General features: G+C 33.9%; 1 protein-coding gene across 1 annotated transcript; it reads left to right on the plus strand.

The window, feature by feature from the left end:
• The first annotated feature begins 18090 nt into the window (after positions 1-18090).
• LOC150075874 (uncharacterized) lies at positions 18091-20147 on the plus strand. The gene is made up of 2 exons (XM_090387915.1): positions 18091-18260; positions 19909-20147. Exons 1-2 carry the CDS (start codon positions 18092-18094, stop codon positions 20145-20147), a joined length of 408 nt encoding a protein of 135 aa, XP_090244041.1. The 5' UTR covers position 18091.
• The last annotated feature ends 306 nt before the right edge of the window (positions 20148-20453 follow it).

Below are 20453 nucleotides of genomic sequence, written 5' to 3' on the forward strand. Positions count from 1 at the left end.
CCGAAGAGATTTTTCAACTGCCAGCAATCTAAAACGGCACATGAAAATGCATAATGATGTGCGAGAAACATTTCACTGTGAAGTATGTCTGCGTCAATTTACGTACAAGAGCACCCTCTTGAGGCATCAGAAAACGTCTTCCCACTGTTATTTATGAAAGTAATGAGATAATTTATGGACCCTGTTTTGTTTTCTAAGTTACCGTTTTCATCACCTTTTGTACCAAACATTACAAGTGCATAAAAATGCATATTTCTTAGCAAATACGTCGCGCTGACAAAATATTAGAATCGAGCGTCCAGAATATGGGATATTCGATTTACTCTGAAGGAACAGACAGAATCATCAGGGATATCAATCACACACTGTTAGGATCATTAAAAGTTCTCTTTCTGTGATCTCCACTAATGGAGGTTCAACTCTATTAAGTGCAGTCTCCAATATTTTGGTACCTCAGTGTTTCTATCATAGGTATTACGCAAATTTCTTATTGTTTGTTATTTGTAGAAGTTTCTGACTGACGTTTTAAGCGGGATGAAACTGTAAAAATGAATTGTAGTGTATGTGAATGAAGAAAAATAAATTTATTAGTTTTTGAATGATTCGTCTTCTTTTCAATGCGTATTTGGAATTACAATACTTTCCAGGAGTGTATATGGTTAGTTTATCGCGTTGTGAGTTAAAACACCTAGTTATCTGAATTGGTGAATGTACCCTACCCTTTATTCCCCCCAAAGCTGATATTTCTCTTATTTCTATACATTCAGAACCTTGTTTTTAAATTTGATGAAAACTGGACACTCTTCTTCAGTTATAAGTGAATAAATACATACACAAACTGGAAATATATGTCTGCTTCATAATAGTATAATAGGTTGACTTTAAATTAGGGTTTAAACTTTTAAACATCGTTATAAAGTACGATGGTTCTCTCTAACATGAAAGACTTTTTTTTTTAGGTTCATATTTAGTTCTTCAAAAGACTCAGTATGGACCAGTACATCCCCGACAGAAGCCATGGGCAAAATATTGCTGCGATGTCTGCCATCGACGTTATACAACTGAATCCAACCTCAAACAACATTTGAAGCTGCACAAGAATGTGAGAGAAGTGTTTCCTTGTAAAGTCTGCAACCGGGATTTCTCAAGTGCTCACACTCTGAAAAGGCACATGGAAATGCACATGGATGTGCGAAAAACTTTTCGATGTAATACATGTTTGCGAGAATTCACCTATAAGAGCACCCTACTACGTCATCAGAAAAGTTCCTCTCATTGATTTTGGACAATCTTGAAACCAAAACACCAAAGGTTTTATTGAGTTTCTAGATGTATTCTTGTTCAACAGTGATTTGGAGCAGTGACCAAGAGAAAATAAATATTCATGATTTAAAATTGACTTTGGGTCTCTTTTCGGAATACACGAGTCCTCTGTCACACTAAGAAGTTGGTCTGTGAATTTCTTTTAGCTTTTGGGGATGTTAAAACGTTGCTCTGCAGTTTGGTGATGACAGAATTTTAAACGGAGGAACTTCTTTAAAACCAGGCATTATGGGAAGAAGATCCAAATGAGTTTAAAGATTAAGTTTGAATATAAAGAATTACACTACCGAGGTTTATTATGGACAATACATCCAATTCTTTTTTGTTTTGAGTTATTCGTAATTTACAGGGGAACGTGGAGCTTATTTCAGCAATGCGGGATTTCGTGTATGGACCATGAAATTTTCCATATTTCCATTGAAATATTTGCATAAGAAAGGATCTTGAAGGGTCATTAGAAAATCCGCAACTCATTTCATTTTGAGTTGGGGATTTTCAATTGCTAAATTTTATTTTTTAAACTGCATAAACATTTTTGAGTATGCAATAGTCATTTGTAGTTTTTAACCAAGAATTCACAGGTCACTGCTGTTGAAATCACCAGTATGATCACTACTTGAACACCATTTAAAAAATAAAGTTGTTATTTAAATAAACTTAAGTTGCCATGATACACTGAGAGTTAATTGTCATATAATTTATTCGACTTATTCTTTGAAAATAGAAAATCAATAATGTCATTTAACCATCCCGATGTATAATAACCATAAAGATATTCTCTGTAATAATATTTCATAATTACCACGTGAAATATTAAGTCATTGGTATTAGAATAAATACGTTTCGGACGTATACGGGAATCCATCTTCAAAAGGAGTATGTCTGTAACTTTTAAATAAATTGGATTAGATTTATGAAATTTATAATGAATTTTCTCTCTTGCTTATATCCAAATCTGTTTTATTTTTAAATATTGATTGATTATAGACAAAGAGTCCCAAATTTCAAAAATGCTTTGTACAATTATCGATCTTATTTAAAGGATTATTCGATATAATTTATGACGCAACAATATTTATTATTTTATTTTTAGGTTCCCGTTTTGTCCTTCGAAAGATCCAATACGGACCAATTCACCACCGACAGAAACCATGGGCTAAGTACCATTGTGAAGTGTGCCAAAGACGTTATACCACCGAACAGTATTTCAAAAAACACATGAACTTGCACAAGAACGTGAGAGAAGTGTTTCCTTGCAAGGTTTGCCACCGAGATTTCTCAACAGCCAGCAACTTGAAACGACACATGGAGATGCACATGGATGTACGAAAAACATTTCGATGCAACACCTGTTTCCACGAATTTACATATAAAACTAGTCTTGTGCGTCATCAGAAAAGTTCGTCTCACTACTAGCTGTGAGAATCGATTTTTATTTTTAATAAAAACCGATTAAATTCATTAAAATTTTAATGTATGACAGTGATCTGGTGTGCCATTATTCAATGTTTTGGTGTCTGAGCTAGAAAATTGATTGAAATAAAGATTTTTAAGAAATTATAAAATGATCCTTAATTTTTACAGCAGTATTTGTTCTTTCCTCAGATTCAAGATTAATTTCTTTTCAAAAAGCAACGATCTGTTCTTGTAGCAAGAATCACTGTCTTGGTAGTAGGGCTTGAGAATACAGGGCGTTGTTCAAACCATAAAATTGAACTCCAGCAAAATAGCTTAAAATTGTAACTCAGTGTACAGACAACCTCTTTCCACGAAGTGGGACTTTTAAATAATATAATTTAATTTTAAATAATAGAATATTAATTGTTTAATTTTTTTAAAGATTTTTTTATCACTTAAAACGCCAATTTGAATCTTTGAATATTTTCACTACTTGCCATAGAGATACTGTAAGTAAATTGACGTTTTTGATATTATTTATATTAAACCTAATCCTTTTATTTTAATAAATATAAACATATTTATTAAAATAAACGTGACTGAATGTTTACTTTTATTTTTTGTTCGAATCTGTAACTTTTTTTAGCCTTATATATATATTTTTAAATTCCAACTAATTTTTTGATTTTCCTAGAATTTCTATTATTTTTTTTTGATTTTCCTAGAATTGCAATTTATTTGGTAGTTTTGCAACATTTATCTTTTGAATTTTTGAAAGAATTAAAATTTTTAAATTTCATTAATTTGTTAATATTTTGATTAAATTTTAAAATTTTCCAAATTTGTTTGGATAAATTTTTAAAAAATTACTAATTTTAAAAAATTAAAGAAATAAAAATTAATTAAACATGATTTTTTAAAAAATAAATTAAAATTAAATAGTCTAATTTTTAATTAAAATTAAATAGTCTAATAAAATCAATTTAGTCTAATTTTCACAAAATTTTAATTTTGGAAAAATTAAGAAAAAGCTGAAATGTGAAAATTGAAAAATGTATTGAAACTTTGCAAATAAAATTTTTTCCTCTTAAATTTTAAATATATTAAAATTAAATATTTTTAAATAAATTAAAATTAAATTTTTAAATAAACAAAAAATTAAATAAAAGTGAAAAAAATAATAATAAATTAACAGTTTAAATTTTTTAAAAAATAAATAAATTTAAAGTTTAGATTTAAAAATAAGTTTAAAGTTTAAATTTTAAAAAATAAAAACAATTTTAATTTAAAAATAAAAAATAATTAAAATTTAAAATTTAAAAATAAATATTTAAAATAATTCATCAATAATTAATTAACATTTAAATTTAAATTAAATTAATTTAGTCTAATTTTCCCAAAATTTTAATTTTGGAAAATTGCTGAAATGTGAAAATTGAAAAATGTATTGAAACGTTGCAAATAAAAAAAAAAAAATTTTTCCCTTAAATTTTTGTTTCAAGGTTAAAGTTTCTACTTTTCTATAGCTGACACTAAAAATTATGTTTTGGCTTAATACTTTATATGATAATCTTAGCTGTTTAACTAGTTTATTAATCACCAAAGTTCCTAGAGTAATTTCCAGTCTTATTTATCTGCATTTTTAACAATTTTTGTTTTTTTAAATATCATACAACCTGCAATATAATGATATATTTTTTTTTCTTTTAGGTTCCCATTTTGTTCTTCGAAAATCCCAATACGGTCCAGTTCACCACCGACAGAAACCGTGGGCCAAATATTCCTGCGTGATGTGCCACCGACGCTACACCACCGAACAGTATTTCAAAAAGCATTTAAAGCTGCATAAAACTGTAAGGGAGGTATTTCCTTGCAAAGTGTGCAATCGAGATTTCTCTGCAGCCAGCAGCCTGAAGCGACACATGCAAATGCACATGGATGTACGAAAAATATTTCGATGTAACACGTGTTTACACGAATTCACCTATAAGAGCAGTCTGTTGAGGCACCAGAAAAGTTCCTTGCACTGCTAGCTGTGGATTCATGTTGCACTGTTACCTGTGGAAGAAGAAGTTGCACTGTTAGCTGTGGAAGAAGAAGTTGCACTGTTAGCTGTGGAAGAAGAAGTTGCACTGTTAGCTGTGGATTCATGTTGCACTGTTAGCTGTGGACTCACTCAGTATTTTTGAGTTATTGTTTCGATTCTGTAACTTTCTGTCTACCCAACACAATGGACGTGGACGTGCCAAAATCATTTTTTATGTGCAAAGTGGAAAAGATATTACACTGCAGCACCGTTACAATAAAATTGGTTTATACCACAGTTTCCAGCATTCATTTTATTTCAGTATTTAAAGCTTACAGACTTTTGTACACATTTCAAATTCAATTTATATACTTTCGAAATACGAATATTAAATGCAAGTCATTGAAATATTTTTACCATTATATATTTCTCTATTATACTGTAACTATTTCTCTATTTTTGCATTACTCCATTAAATTTTATTTATTTATTGTGTACACTACTACCTATATTTGAATCTCTTGCACTATTAATTCCAAATGAATTTTATTTAAAATTAGGCGGTCACCAAAAAGGGCGCACATTGTCAGAAATGGAATTGTAGGAGTTTCTAGTGAAACTTTGATCAGTAGGTACCAGCGGGACCATGGTCTTCCCACCCAAACATGCCCCCTGTACGACTACCCAGAGACGTGACCTCACCGAGTCCCAAACAGGAGATGACCGTTGGAACCAAATTAAAATATTTCAGATAAAGGCGGATATGTCTGAATACCATTCCTCAGGTTGGCTGTGTACATTTCAATTGGAGAATCCAATTCTTAACAGCGCTGTGAGAGGTAAAATACTAGCAGCATTTTACTCTCACAAACGGCAATTATCAATCGACTGACCATCACAAGTACACAATCTGTTGTTTGCACAACAGAATAAAACTGGAAAGATGAGTCGCTTTGGATATGTCATTGCTGTTACTCAAAAAATATCATCTCAACGGAAAAATTAATATTTTGGACCTGACTGGAATTTTATATGTGTACATAGTACCATATGACTACTTTATTTTTGTATTATGTACTTTTTTAGTATTGGTATTAATTAAGACATAATTTTCATTGATTTATTCACATCAGTTATACGTTCAATAATTGAATTGAGAGTTTACTGAGAAAGAATGAGTTCAATTTGAATATTCAGCAACTGAACACAAAAAGTACACAGGGTGGTTGTTATGTCTGGTGTTAATCGAGGAACTCACTGAATTGATCTTATATGACATCGTAATCAGAGCCGGTGTAAACCTAAACGGATCCCTGGAAAAGACGCGTGATATCCTCCCTAAATGGTCCTTGGCCGGCACCCTAATGCAGTGGCATTCCAGGTGACCACCCTGTTCATCTGCCCTTAATGCCGGTCCTGGGTGTAATGTTATGAAAAAATCCCTAGAGATTTTGGAAGGTTTCTTTCTTAAGATATCTGCCAATAGATCTTTTAATAAAATTCCTTGAATTTTGTAGACTCTATGGACTCAATTTATGGACTATGTGTCAAACATATTTTATCTTCTAACTGTGCTTTATTTTTATGTTTTGCTTATTAATAAGAATGCACTCTTTCTATTATAATCAATATTTCAATAACTTTGACAGTGAGGTGTTTCTCTTTTAGGTTCTCATTTTGTTCTTCAAGACGTCCAGTACGGACCGGTTCACAACAAACAGAAGCCATGGGCAAGATATCGTTGCGAAGTTTGCCATCGATCGTACACCACCGAACACTACCTCAAACAACACTTAAAACTTCATAAGAACATAAGAGAAGTATTTCCTTGCGAAGTGTGCCATCGAGATTTCTCAACTGCTGGAAATCTTAAACTGCACATGAAGATGCACATGGATGTGCGAGAAACGTATTCGTGTGAGAAATGTTTGCGTGAATTCACATATAAGACAAGTCTCTTACGTCATCAGAAGAAATTCTGTCACCGTTAGTTATAAAAAGCACAGGTTCCTAGTGTAAAGTGAGCAGTGATTCGTGAGATAAGATGTTCACCTAAAAACACATTTACGTTATTTTATTCTTGTCGCTACTTAAGAGTAGACTTTTTTTCTTATTTTTGATAAATAAATTTATCGATTGTTATTATAGTGACCTCAAAATGGATGTAATATCAGAAAAAAATAGCTTGCTGATATACCATGTTGTTTAACGTTATTTTGAACAGCTAAATGCAGAATAAATATGCTTCTGGATTTAAAATCGCTGTTTCTTCCTTTCAACAACACTAATGCACTCTTTTGGAAATGTAAAACTTGAACTTTGCTCTCTGCAATCTGATAAAAGAAGTTTCCACCGTTCAAGTGGACGATTATATCATCTTACTGGAGTTTGTTGATAGAAAATGTTGCGCTGTTAAAATTAAACTGTTTATTACAACCAACGTTTCAAGACTATTTTCATATTCTTATCATCAGAGAATTGGCATTTACGATATAAGGTCTTTTATCGTATTTAAAGCAACCCTTTTATTTTCAGTGTCATTTCTTAGCCGGAGAAGTTTCAAGCTAATTTATAGTTTGTTGTGCGTTTTGGGGCACGATTTCCACAATAATTCGCGAACTGAATCACACAGGACACCAGAGGAGAAGAAAAAGATATCTTCTTCTCCTTGTATCAACGGTTATCCTGGACTTAACTTTTTTTGTTAATATTTTAATTTTGTTCCTCCATTCTTTTCTGTCCTTCCAGTCTCCATTCTTCAATTTCCTCTTTTCCATAGCCATCCTCACTCCCTCCATCCATATACTTCTAGGTCTTCCTCTCCTTTTCCTTCTAGGAGTGTCCATTCCATTGCTTTTTTTAGGTGGGCTCTCTTCCTCCATTCTCATAACATATCCATACCATTCTACTCTTTTTTGTTCCATTTTGTCAATGTTGTTTATTTGAGCTTCCATTGCTTTTCTTATGTCTTCATTCCTAATCCTTTATAATTTAGATCTTTGGGCTGATCTTCTCCAAAAATCCATCTCGACAGCTAGCAATTTCTTCCTTTGCCTTTCAGAAAAAGATATGAGGAAATTTATCATTGCGGATATCCATGGTCTGTGTCTATGGTAAGTAGATTTTTGAACGGATCTGATGGTTTTATGAGTAATCTTTCACATTTTCAAAATTACTTGTCCTTAACAAACATTCTTTAAAGATTAACTATGTGACCTTTTACGACAGCGTTCTTTATTTTTTTTTTAGGTTCTCATTTTGTCTTTGAAGAGATACAATACTGGCCAGTTGACAACCGTCAAAATCCATGGGCAGAATTTCCATGACAATCTGTCAGAAATGCTACACCACTGAATATCACCTCAGATGATGCCTGGAATTCCATAAGAAGTTGGGAGAAGTATTCCCTTGCAAAGTTTTGCAAGCGAGGTTTCTCCATTGTCGACACCCTTAAACGGGACATGAAGATGCTCATGGATGTACATCTCGTAAACAAAAGTAAACTGTAAAAATAGTTCTTGGACTCTTGTTGAGTTTTTTTCATTGGTAATTGCATAAACAATAAATATTTTGATAGTTCAGAAAAACTGGTTCTTTTTTTCGTTATAATATTTTTACGTCATTCTTAAATAGATTTTTTATTACTCATACCAACTCAAAATTTGCATGTCCAATAAATTTTACAGATACACCCATGAGCCAAAACATTATGACTACCCGACCAGCGTACCATATATAGTGACGACACAGTAGTGTCTGTCAGTTCATCGGTACGAAGCACGTGCAATGGGTAAATGGAAGAACCTGGTAGAGTTTGAACGGAGAATGATTTGTGGCGCCAGGAGGGTGGGGCCAGCATCTCAGCAACCGCAGACATTGTTGGCTGTTCGAGAACTGCCATAGTGAAGATGTGGAAGGAATTTGTGAGAAGAGGGACATACAACCATCCAGAGTGCTTGGACAGGAAAACCAGCACTGGTTGATAGTTGAGGTGAACTGCATTTGGCATGTGCTTTCTGGGACAACATGTTCACAATCCCTCAGTTAACGGCAGACTACAACCAGAGCGCAGAAAGTAACGTTTCCGAGCACAGCATCCAGCAGACACTGGATGCTGTGCTCGGAAACAGGAGCACAGGAGCACCGTTCCTAGACATGGGGGCGACTGGAAAAGAGTCGTCTGATATGATGACTCAAGGTTCCAGCTCCATCATGCCAATGGAAGCGTGCGTATTTGACAGCAAGCAAGTGAACAGCTGCAACCAGACTGCGCAATTGGAAGAAAACAGGCCGGCACAGTGGTATCATGGTTTGTAGGTTGTTTTCATGGACATCACTGGGTCGCCTAATTCACATTAGGCACACCCTCACTGCTAGATCTTGCCTCGGCATTGTTTCGGACCAAGTTTTGCTCTACATGATGATTATGTGCCTTGATGGCACTCGACTGTTTCAACAAGACAGTTTCCAATGTCATAAGGTGGCATTGTACAGGAATGTTCGAGGCTCATGTCCAAACATTTCGTGTGCTCACCTGATCGCCAAATTCCCCCGACATCAATCAGATCGAACATTTGTGGGATGCGATGGAATGCAGCATTCGCCAGTCCACGCTAGTGCCTCGCTCAGTTGTCGAACTCCTGGACGTCCTTCTGTCCACTTGGTCCAGGATACCCGAGGACACCTTCCACGGTCTCGCGGAGTCTACGCTAAGCGGTTATGATGGCAAAAGGCTGCCCAACGCGCTATTAGATATGTGGTCATAATGTTTTGGCTCATGAGTGTATATCCTTTAGACCTCTCTAAAGTACTATGGAATCTGCATTGCCCATTTTTTATAACCGTGTTTTGTCTTTAAAGAATATTTCTCATAGAAACCACTGATATTACGTTACCTATTTTTTTTTTTTTTTTAGGTCCCCATTTTGTTCTTCAAGAGGCACAATACGGGCCGGTTCACCACCGACAAAAGCCATGGGCAAAATATTGCTGTGAGGTGTGCCAGCGGCGATACACCACTGAAAGATATCTCAAGCAACACTTGAAATTGCATAAGAAATTGAGGGAGGTGTTTCCTTGCAAAGTTTGCCAAAGAGATTTCTCAACTGCTTCCAACCTGAAGTCCCACATGAAGATGCATATGGATGTACGCGAAAGATTTCGTTGCAACACGTGCTTTAGAGAATTCTTATACAGGAAGAACCTCCTTACACATCAGAAAATATTGCATTCTTAATTTAAAAAAGTAATATTCCTTACTGTTTAGCTGTGGACATAGGTTTTTCTTTTTTGAATAAAATATTTGTTTTCAAAAGATTAATATTACATAAGATGTGCAATAAAAGCAGATAATTATTCATTCCAAAGAGGCAATCGTTCACAGGAGTGAATTGAAGAGGATAAACTCCTAAAATAATCCTTTCCCAATCAAAAATAACCCAATCCTTTTATATTTGTGTACACATTATCTTTTAGCAATTACCATTGCTATATCCTGATAAGGCAATATTTGTTTTCTTAGGGTCCCATTTGGTTCTCCAAATGACTCAGTATGGACTGGTTCACAACCGACAGAAATCTTGGGCAAAATATCGCTGTGAAGTATGCCACAGAAGCTACACCACTAGAGAATATCTTAAAAGACACCTGAAGTTGGATACAAATTTGAAGGAAGTTTTTCCTTGCAAAGTTTGCTACCGAGATTTCTCAACTTCTGGAAACCTTAAAATACACATGAAGATGCACATGGATGTGCAAGAAGTATCTCGGTGAAACACCTGTTCTCGTGTTTACTCTTATAAGCATAGTCTTGCGGAACATCAAAGAAAATCGCATCACTTCTAGTTATGAAAGTAATGATACATTTCGATTGTTAATGCAATTATTTTCTGTATATCAGATATGCAAATTATAAACTTGATTCATTGTTCAATACCAAGGAAACTACAAGTTTCATTACCAAGTGAACAAAGAGAGATACACTCACTGGTTTAAATATTGGAAACATTCCACCTTTGGCCCCAATTACAGCTCTTGCAAGTCGCGGCAGGATTCCTAGGCGTCTGAAGAGCCTAGCTCCAGATGTGGCTATTCGTCCATCAGGATATTTGTCAGCTGTTGTATTGTGGTCGATAGAGAACTGTGGAGTTGAAATGATCTTTTCAGCATATCCCAGATATTCTCAAATGGATTCAGATCTGGAGAATTAGTCTGCAAAGGTAGAATCTGGAACCATTCAGATACAATTTTTGCACGTTTAATAGTTGCCTTGTAATTTTTAAAGAATCCATCGCAATCCGGATAAAAAAAAGCAATGCGGGGTGATGTTGGTCCGACAGGAAGAATATCATTGGAAGTGATACTAACTCCTAATTGTATGAGTGGGACCAGTCTGTACCAGAAGAACATACCCCATATCTTGATACCACCTCTAAGCGATTGGTGGACACGAGATAGCCACGCTTTCATCCTACCATCAGTGCAAAAAAAGTCTAAATCGGCACACGTAAGACCATGTGATCTTTTTCCACTGTTCGGCAGTCCAGTCTTGTCACTGGTGGCACAATTCCAGTCCCATCTTTCGATTTTATTACAAAAGAAGTGCTTTCGAATGGGCACACGACTACCAAATCCCGGATGCTTCAACTCACTCCGCATAGTTTGATTGTAAATGAATCTTTTTTTGCTTAAATTAAAATTTCAATAATTTTATGCAAATTGGATTTTCTATTCTGGCCTTAAAATCCCTGCAGTCTCGTTTTCTTGGAGTAGGGACTTTCTGTCCTACTTCTTGTGGAAGATTTATATTGAAATTGGTCAACTTGCAACGAAGTAGTTGCAAGTTGACCAATTCATGAGGGTTCCATCCATGAGGGGTTCTCCTTATTATTTCATTTCAAATTTCCAAAGAAGAAATCGACCGCAAGAATGAACGAAGAGGGTGAAATCCTAAAATCTCCGTCCGACGCCGAAGAACTCATCCTCAATCCACGAACTGTTAGAAGCTATTCAACTCCGTTCAATATTTCAATCAATCCTTTGCGAAATAGCATCAGCCATTGTGTTATAAATTGATTTATACTTTGGTAAGAGATTTTCCCGATAGACGGCAGGGTTTATGCTTTTTCAGAACTAAAAATTCCTGAAAGAGGAGTTAAGAATCTTCAACGTTAAGAGTAAAAGGTGGTAGAGTAATAAGGATAGGTTATAATTTTCAACAAGGAAGGATAGTTTACCATGTATGTCATGGTGCAAAGTAAGTAATATATAATGTTTTCGGTGTTTTTCTCCTTTTCTTTTATTAACAATTCCTTTCTTACCAATCCTTTTATATTTGTCTCCACATTATCTTAAAGCAATTACTACAATTATTTAATTGCTGATAAGGCAATATTTGTTTACTGTTAGGTTCTCATTTGGTTCTACAAAAGACTCAATATGGACCAGTTCACAATCGACAGAAATCTTGGGCAAAATATCGCTGTGAAGAATGCCAAAGATGCTACACCACTAGAGAATATCTTAGAAAACACCAGAAGAAGTTGCATACAAATTTAAAAGAAGTTTTTCCTTGCAAAGTTTGCCACCGAGATTTCTCAACTTCTGGAAACCTTAAAATGCACATGAAGCAGCACATGGATGTGCGTGAAGTATTTCGTTGTAGCACCTGTTCTCGTGCATACTCTCATAAGCATACCCTTGCCAAACATCAAAGAAAATCGCATCACTTCTAGTTATGAATTTAATGATTCTATTTAAATGCAATTATTTTGTGTAAATAAAATGTGCAAAGTAGAAAGTTGTTCAATACCAAGGAAACTACAAACTTTCATTGCCAAGTTAATAAAGAGAGATACATTCACTGGCTTAAAAATTGGAAACCTTCCACCTTTGGCTCGAATTACAGCCCTTGAAAGCCGTGGCACTGATTCCATTAGGTGTCTGAGGAAGCCCATCCCCAGATTTGACCATTCTTCCATCAGGATGTTTGTCAGCTGCTGTACTGTGATCAGTATAAAACTGTGGAGCCAAACTACTCTTTCCAAAATATCAGTTATTCTCACTGGGATGATTCAGATCTGGAGAATTAGGCGCCTATGGTAGATTTTGGAAATCTACCTTAATCGTGTGTTCCACTCTTTTGAGATGGTTGCTCTTGACGCACTGATGATATCCTTTGTTTTCTCAATTGTGGCTCCTGTTAAATATGCTCCATCAATAACATCTTTCTGAAAATTGGAAAGGTCATCTGTCTTCCCAATGACCAGACCATCCAAGAACACCAAGAAACCATACAGTACTTATGTGATACCAAGGAGTGTAACCATACCACGTGACCATCTACATTTGCATACCGTTTAATTATCTATTGGTGCCAATTGAAAAAGATTTCTAATTTTTTGGTCAGTAACTATATCGTGTGTGCCTTTTTGGTGTTGTAATTGAATAATTATTAATTGTTTCTGTTGTTAAAATAACTAGTTTAATCTCTTTTTATAATTATAATGTTGATATTTTAAGACCCTACTGTCTGTTTTCAAAAGTTATTATTCTGTTTGTTCCACTGTTCAAGAATATTTTGAGAAATAAAATTTTTTGAAAATAAACATAATTTCAAACACTTTTTCCCCCTCGTTTAATCATTCTAAAAATATCATTGTGAGTATTTTTGAGTATTCTCTAAATATAAGTTTAATATTTAAAAGTATGGTAATTCACCTATACCAGGAAGTTGTAGATTGTAAATTTTTTACATTTTTGACACAATTTGACAGTAAAAATTCAGCAAATTTTATTACATTACAGTGAGTCACAATTGGTGCACTGCAGTTTTGTAATCGAGATTTCTGTCACCGGAGGCGCTGTTTACGTTTTATGAAATTCGTTTTGATGGACTGCATTATGGGATTAAAATCATCGCAATGAGTTTCATAGACTAGGTATGGAAGGTGATGAACAGAATAATAGAAACATAAAAAAGCATCAGTTTGTTTTTCACTGTTGTTAGGCCACTGAATAATTCGATTTCATGTAGTCTGTGACTGTTATTATTGATTTTAAATTTTTATAACAATCATCACAGTTCCCCATCCCTAACACACCCCAAGAATGGTCTCCCTGCACAGTTTAAGAACCGGGGATCAAATGAAACATATAATACTTTGCAATGGTTCAAGAATTACAAGAACCATTGCATAGTTAAAGTACTCTAACTCTCATCTAATGCATAGTTCAATATAATAATTGAACTGTGCATTGCAGACTAAGCAGAGTACTGTTTATTTGTCTTACCAAATGTTCTCTTTCAATATTTTTCTGATTTTCATTGGTACGGTATGGTCAGTAACACTAGAGCTTTGTGGTTATTTTGAATTATTTTTATTAATTTTGTTAATGTTTTGCATTAGCAAGAAGTTGAAAAATATTTGCCAAAATACCGACTGAACAAGATCTTTGAAGTCAATTGGTGTTACAGAACTCGTTCTAAAAACCAACACTAGCAATTAGCGACAATTTTGTCTTCATATAATTTTCTATAAAAATCTATTTGATAATATGAAACTGAAAAGGTTATAACGTTATTTTTTAGGTTCAAAATTCGTCCCTCATCAAGGACTATATGGGCCGGTTCACAACAGACAGAAGCCATGGGCCAAATATTGTTGCGACATCTGCCAACGACGCTACACGACCGAGCAGAGTCTCAAGCAACACTTGAAGCTTCATAAGAATATTAGAGAAATTTTTCCGTGCAAATTTTGCCATCGTGATTTCTCAACAGCTGGAAATCTTCGACTACACATGAAGATGCACATGGATGTGAGAGAGACATTTCGGTGTAGTACATGCTTGCATGAATTCACGTACAAAACTAATCTAATTCGACATCAGAAAAAAATGTGCCACTCATAACAGGACATGCGTGTTCAATACGTGAGAAGTTTTAAATTATTTTGAGTATTTCTAGAATTGTATTTTAAGTATTTATAGATTGTCCATTTATTGTTGTTTTGCTGAAAACTCAGTTTTTTCCTGAACAATCTGAACTTTTTGCTAAATTATTTGAATTTTTGCTGAACAATATAATTTTTTTCTGAATATGAATTTTTTTGCTGAACAATCACCATTTTTTCCTGAAAAATTTGGATTTTTTATTTACAAATTAAAAATAAAACTTTAAATTTTTAAAACTTGTTGAGTTTTCTTTGAAATTCTAAAAAATATATTACATTTATTGGAATAGCCAGTTAATATCCAAATCAGTTATGAGGTCTTTCAAAACAGCCCCCCTACACCCCAATATAATTAAGGCATTTCCTTCACAAGAGTGTCAATTGAAACATATTTTCTGTCATCAGAAAACCAATTTTTATGTTTGCATCTAAACATCCTTCATTGAATTTGTTCGAATCTAGGTTTACGATTCTTAAATGCTATGCTGCATTGAAGCATAGAATTTATTTAATTGTATTTAGTTCATCTGTATTGTATGTTTTTATTCTTTATTAAACATTCAAAATTTATTGTTAGTTGCGATATAATAAAGAAAATATTGAATCTTATTTCTTATTCTATTTCTTTTTTTTTTTTTTTTTTTCTTTTAGATTCACCCTTCGTCTATCAGTTTCTCAATAAATGTAAATCCTGGAGGAAGTATCGCTGTGAAGTTTGCCACCGACAATACGCCAGCTCGGGAAATCTTAAAATTCACATGAAACAGCATATGAAAATCCGAGAAAAATATCCTTGCAACCTGTGTCACCGCCAGTATACCACCCCGAGCAGTCTGAAGGAACACATGAAATTGCACATGGATGTAAGAGAGAGATTTCCTTGTGATATCTGCTCTCGTAATTTCTCGCATAAAAAGAGCCTCACGAGACATAAAAAGAATGATCACGTTTTATGGATTGATTTTGCTCGCTAAGTAATCTTAATAAGTAAGTTTATCACAATATTAAAAGTGTACTGTCTGTTGTTGAAAATATATAATTTAGCAACAATCAGGCACGAAGTGAAGTGTACCAGAGAATTATGGGCGCGATGAAATGTACCAGAGAATTATGCGCGCGATGAAATGTACCAGAGAGTTATGCGCGCGATGAAATGTACCAGAGAGTTATGCGCGCGATGAAATGTACCAGAGAGTTATGCGCGTGATGAAATGTACCAGAGACTTATGCGCGTGATGAAATGTACCAGAGAATTATGCGCGTGATGAAATGTACCAGAGAATTATGCGCGTGATGAAATGTACCAGAGAATTATACTTCACAACAGTAAGTGCGCGTGATGAAATGTATAGACAATTATACTCAAACAATCAGTGCGCGTGATGTAAGTGTACCAGAGAGTAGTTAACAATAACCAGCGCGCGCATGATGAAATGTACCGGAGAATTGTACTTCACATCCATTAGTGCGCGGGATGGAATATATTAGAGAACTGTACTTCGCAACAATTGGTTCAACTCTAGATTTGTATTGTGGATTATGTATTGTTATTTACTAAATAAACAAAAGTCATTTTAATGCAGTGTCATAAGAGTATTGTCTCAGTTTTCATGCTTTTTGTTTTAACTTTTTACCATTGTATTTATTTTAAGTTCTTATGAGTAACATGTCTAGCCATGGATCATTTTTAATAACAGAATCGCCGTTAATAATAAGGAAATTAATAAATTTTCTTATTATACGACGACATAGGTCAAAGAAGTTTTCAAGGTGGAATACAAGAACATTATCGCATTTAGCATTCACGTGGGCTCGACCCACGGTCAAATAAAAAGGATGCGCTACTGTGCTCCCGCGTTTGACCACTCGGAAGAACCTTTTATGGTGACTATTGGGTCACTGGTGTTTGCAAGTGAAAAAATTGACTAACTTCTATCCTGATTTATGTTATTAATTTAAAAATACTACAATAGTACTCTACTTTTTTTTTTTTTTTTAGGTTTACCTTTTCTTCATCCTAATTTTGAATTAATTCACAACAAAGCAAGGTCAAGGTGGAAAAGTTCGCCAGTGTGAACTTTGCCACCGCTCCTTTACTTCGATCTTAAACAACACTTTAAAGTGAATCGAGAAGTAAGACAAAGATTTCGATGCAAAATGTGCACAAGACTCCTCAAAAAAAGTGAATCTATGGGCATAAAGAGAGAAAATCGTGCTCTTTTGTAAAATGTTCGTACTGATTTACTAATTAAAATTCTCTAGAGAATTTGGAGAACAACAATCAAACAACAATGAAAACGGTATAGAAAGAAAAAAAAAACCACGCGACTTCAACAATTGTACCAGAAAATCGTTTGCTTATAAGACAAATATCAATTTCATCATTACAATAAATTCCAGGAAATTTTCTTTTGTCTTGAACATTAATAAGAATTGTTTCTAATTATATTTCATTATTTTTCATACAATAATAAAGATGCTCTGAGATATATCGTTATTGGGCGCGAATTGGCATTGTTTTCTTCTACTGGTAATAATGGTATCATGATGAACAGATAGATTCATCCACTTCTCTATTTGCATCTTTCATTTATTATATAATTTTTAGTTGTAAAAGTAGTTAACTTATATTCTTGTATTTTTTCTTTTTCAGAGATTGACTTATAGCAAAATAAAAATGAAAATGCTTTTTTTTTCTTTTTAGGGTTTGTATTTTGCCACCGGAAAGAAAGCTTTTGGCCAAATCTACAGACACGGAAAAAATATCAGTGCGAAATTTGCCACCGTTATTATACGACCCCAGGAAATCTTAGACAACACATGAAAGTGCACATGGATATAAGAGAAACATTCCGTTGCGATGTTTGTTCACGTGACTTTTCGCATAAGACCACTCTGACCAGACATAAGAAAACTCAACACGAAAATGACTAGATATTCAAACAGACATTTCTATCGATTTGATTGGAGGTGGATGTATGAGAAGACGTGTTCAGTTGCGAATATTGAACTAGAAATTCAGTTGCGAATATTGAACTAGAAATTCAGTTGCGAATATTGAACTAGAAATTCAGTTGCGAATATTGAACTAGAAATTCAGTTGCGAATATTGAACTAGAAATTCAGTTGCGTGAAATGATCACTGGTTATCATTCCATACGAAATTGGTTGTGATTCCTTCTATAAAAATGGCAGTAATTTCAGAGAGGTATAGAATATTTGTGCAGGACTGTTGGTCTTTGAGTTATTACTAGCGATTACTGGAATTGTATGGCGAAATAAATGTTTTTAGCAATAGTCTCGTTCACCTTATTTCCTTTCTTTTCCTTTTTCTACTTGTTCAATTTATTCTAGAGTAGATTATTAACTCGTGGCTTATCTCATAGGTACTATGGAGCTGAATTGGCGCACGATGGATATTGTAGCGACCTACAGTCCTACACTTTTAGAGTTCTTGGAATTGGAATATGAAAATACGATGGAGGAGGTGCCCAACATTAAACAAGAACTAGATGTGCTACATGAAAAAGAGGATTCAGACTGGAAAGACACAGTTTCGGGTAAGGAGTTTTTGCTTGTATATAAATTTGATTTTACTGGTTTCAGCTGTCCATTATTAAGTTATATTTTGATTTCGGTGGATTTTTTTTTATTACTGTTGGATATTCAAAGTTTTAAAGTGTTTTTAAATATCCTTTCTATGTGCAATTCATATTTCAAAAACTTTTTCTTCTGCTAAAATATGTAATATTTAAATATAATTTATGTAAATTTAAATAAATTTACATATTTCAATCAAAATAAATAAAAATTATAAATATGTACTTTATAGAATAGAGGGATAATGTTTCTTTTTGGGATTTTTGCATTTTAAATCAAGATTTCGTTCATTTAATATTTACAATTAGATTTTAACTGCAATCAGCTGCTCTCTTCGACTATACAGATAGGCCGAACTACATAGGATTGTGCTGACTGAGAGAAAGAGAAAGAGCGCGTCACTGTATGCTTAGTGTTAATTTTTAAATAAACTTTTAAATAAACAAAAGTTGAGAGGGTGGCGATTGTTTTAATATGAATAGGACAAGGCACTTCAGATTGATTAATTGCTACAGAATTATATAAAAATATAAGTAAATTAATAAGAGGAGTTTACCTCAATATAGTACGTGGAACACTTCCGTATGATACCCTCCAGAAATTAAAACGGAAAAAAGGAAAAAATCGACAACTTACCGGTACATTAAAGTAAAATATAAATAATTAAAGTAAAATATAAATAATTAAATAATCAATTTAATAATTAAATAATCAATCTAAATTGATTATTTAATTATTTATATTTTACTTTAATTAATTATTTATATTTTACTTTAATTATTTATATTTTACTTTAATGTACCGGTAAGTTGTCGATTTTTTCGTTTTTTCCGTTTTAATTTCTGGAGGGTATCATACGGAAGTGTTCCACGTACTATATTGAGGTAAACTCCTCTTATTAATTTACTAATATTATTATCAACGTAGAACATATTGAGTATTTCAGCTCTGATTCATACTATCTAAATAAAAATATAAGTTAAATGAATTTCGTTAATTAATGAAAATGGGAAATATTTATGAAAAACAAAAATTGCAATGCCATTAGTCCTAAATCCTAGAAGACAGGATGTAGAATGAAGTCACCCGTAGGCGTTTGAAAGTAAAAATTGATGTCTCCCATCAGTAATCCTTTTTATTTTTCAAAAGACCAATCAGACTGGACATTTGAGTCCCTTTTTTCATCAGGGACCTGTGTGCATTGCCCGCTGCATCCTTTATGGACTGGTCCTGTTTATCATCATTGAAAAGGATTCTACTGGATTTTAAAACGCGAGTTCATTTTGGTCATGTTTAGTAGCGAGAAAGCTCTGGTTCCAGTAGCACCAAATCCATCATGAAGCATCAAATTTTGAAATTTTAGATAAGACATTCCCAAACAAGTGGATTGGACGGGCAGGAAGAGTTGTTTGTGCTCTGTTGCATTCTCATATCTGCATAACCCAACTTCTCAAAATAAATTAAAACAAGTTCCTTAAAGTCATAATAAAAGTTTATTTTTGTAACTTTTATTTTTCCTTTAATATTTAAAATGTATGCCATTTCCCATTTCAATGTGTTTTATTATTACAGAAAAAAATTGACTTTTTTTTCATCTTATTTGTTTAGATCTTCCTTTTCCTCGTCGGCAAGGAACCTATTGGCCAATCCGTAACCTCCTACAGCCCTGGAAAAAGCATCAATGCCAAGTTTGCAGGCGATTTTATACAACTGCCACCGTTCTCAAACAACACATGGAGCTGCACAGAGACGTAAGAGAAGCATTCCGTTGTGACATATGTTCACGTGATTTCTTTCATAAGGCCAGTCTGACCAGGCATATGAAAACCCAACACAAAAATTACTAGCTGTTCATCAACACGCACCATTCTACTGATGTGTAGGAGTCCAGCTACAATGAACCAGAAATATACGAGATTGACCACGTGTAACTGTACCCATTATCATTCCAATCGGTTGTGAGCTGAAATGTACCAGAGGATTTAACAGAATGTACCACAGGATTTTAATCCTGCGCGAGCTGTGCTTTGTTTCTGAGATGAAATATCCAAGATTGTCTCACGTGTACTGTACCAATTTTCATTCCACGTGTATAATCGGTTGTGAGCTGAAATGTACCACAGGATTTAACAGAATGTACCACAGGATTTTAA

The sequence above is a fragment of the Mastigoproctus giganteus genome, chromosome 13 (genome assembly GCF_048544385.1).
Source record: "Mastigoproctus giganteus isolate SK-2022 chromosome 13, ASM4854438v1, whole genome shotgun sequence".
Classification (NCBI taxonomy): domain Eukaryota; kingdom Metazoa; phylum Arthropoda; class Arachnida; order Uropygi; family Thelyphonidae; genus Mastigoproctus; species Mastigoproctus giganteus.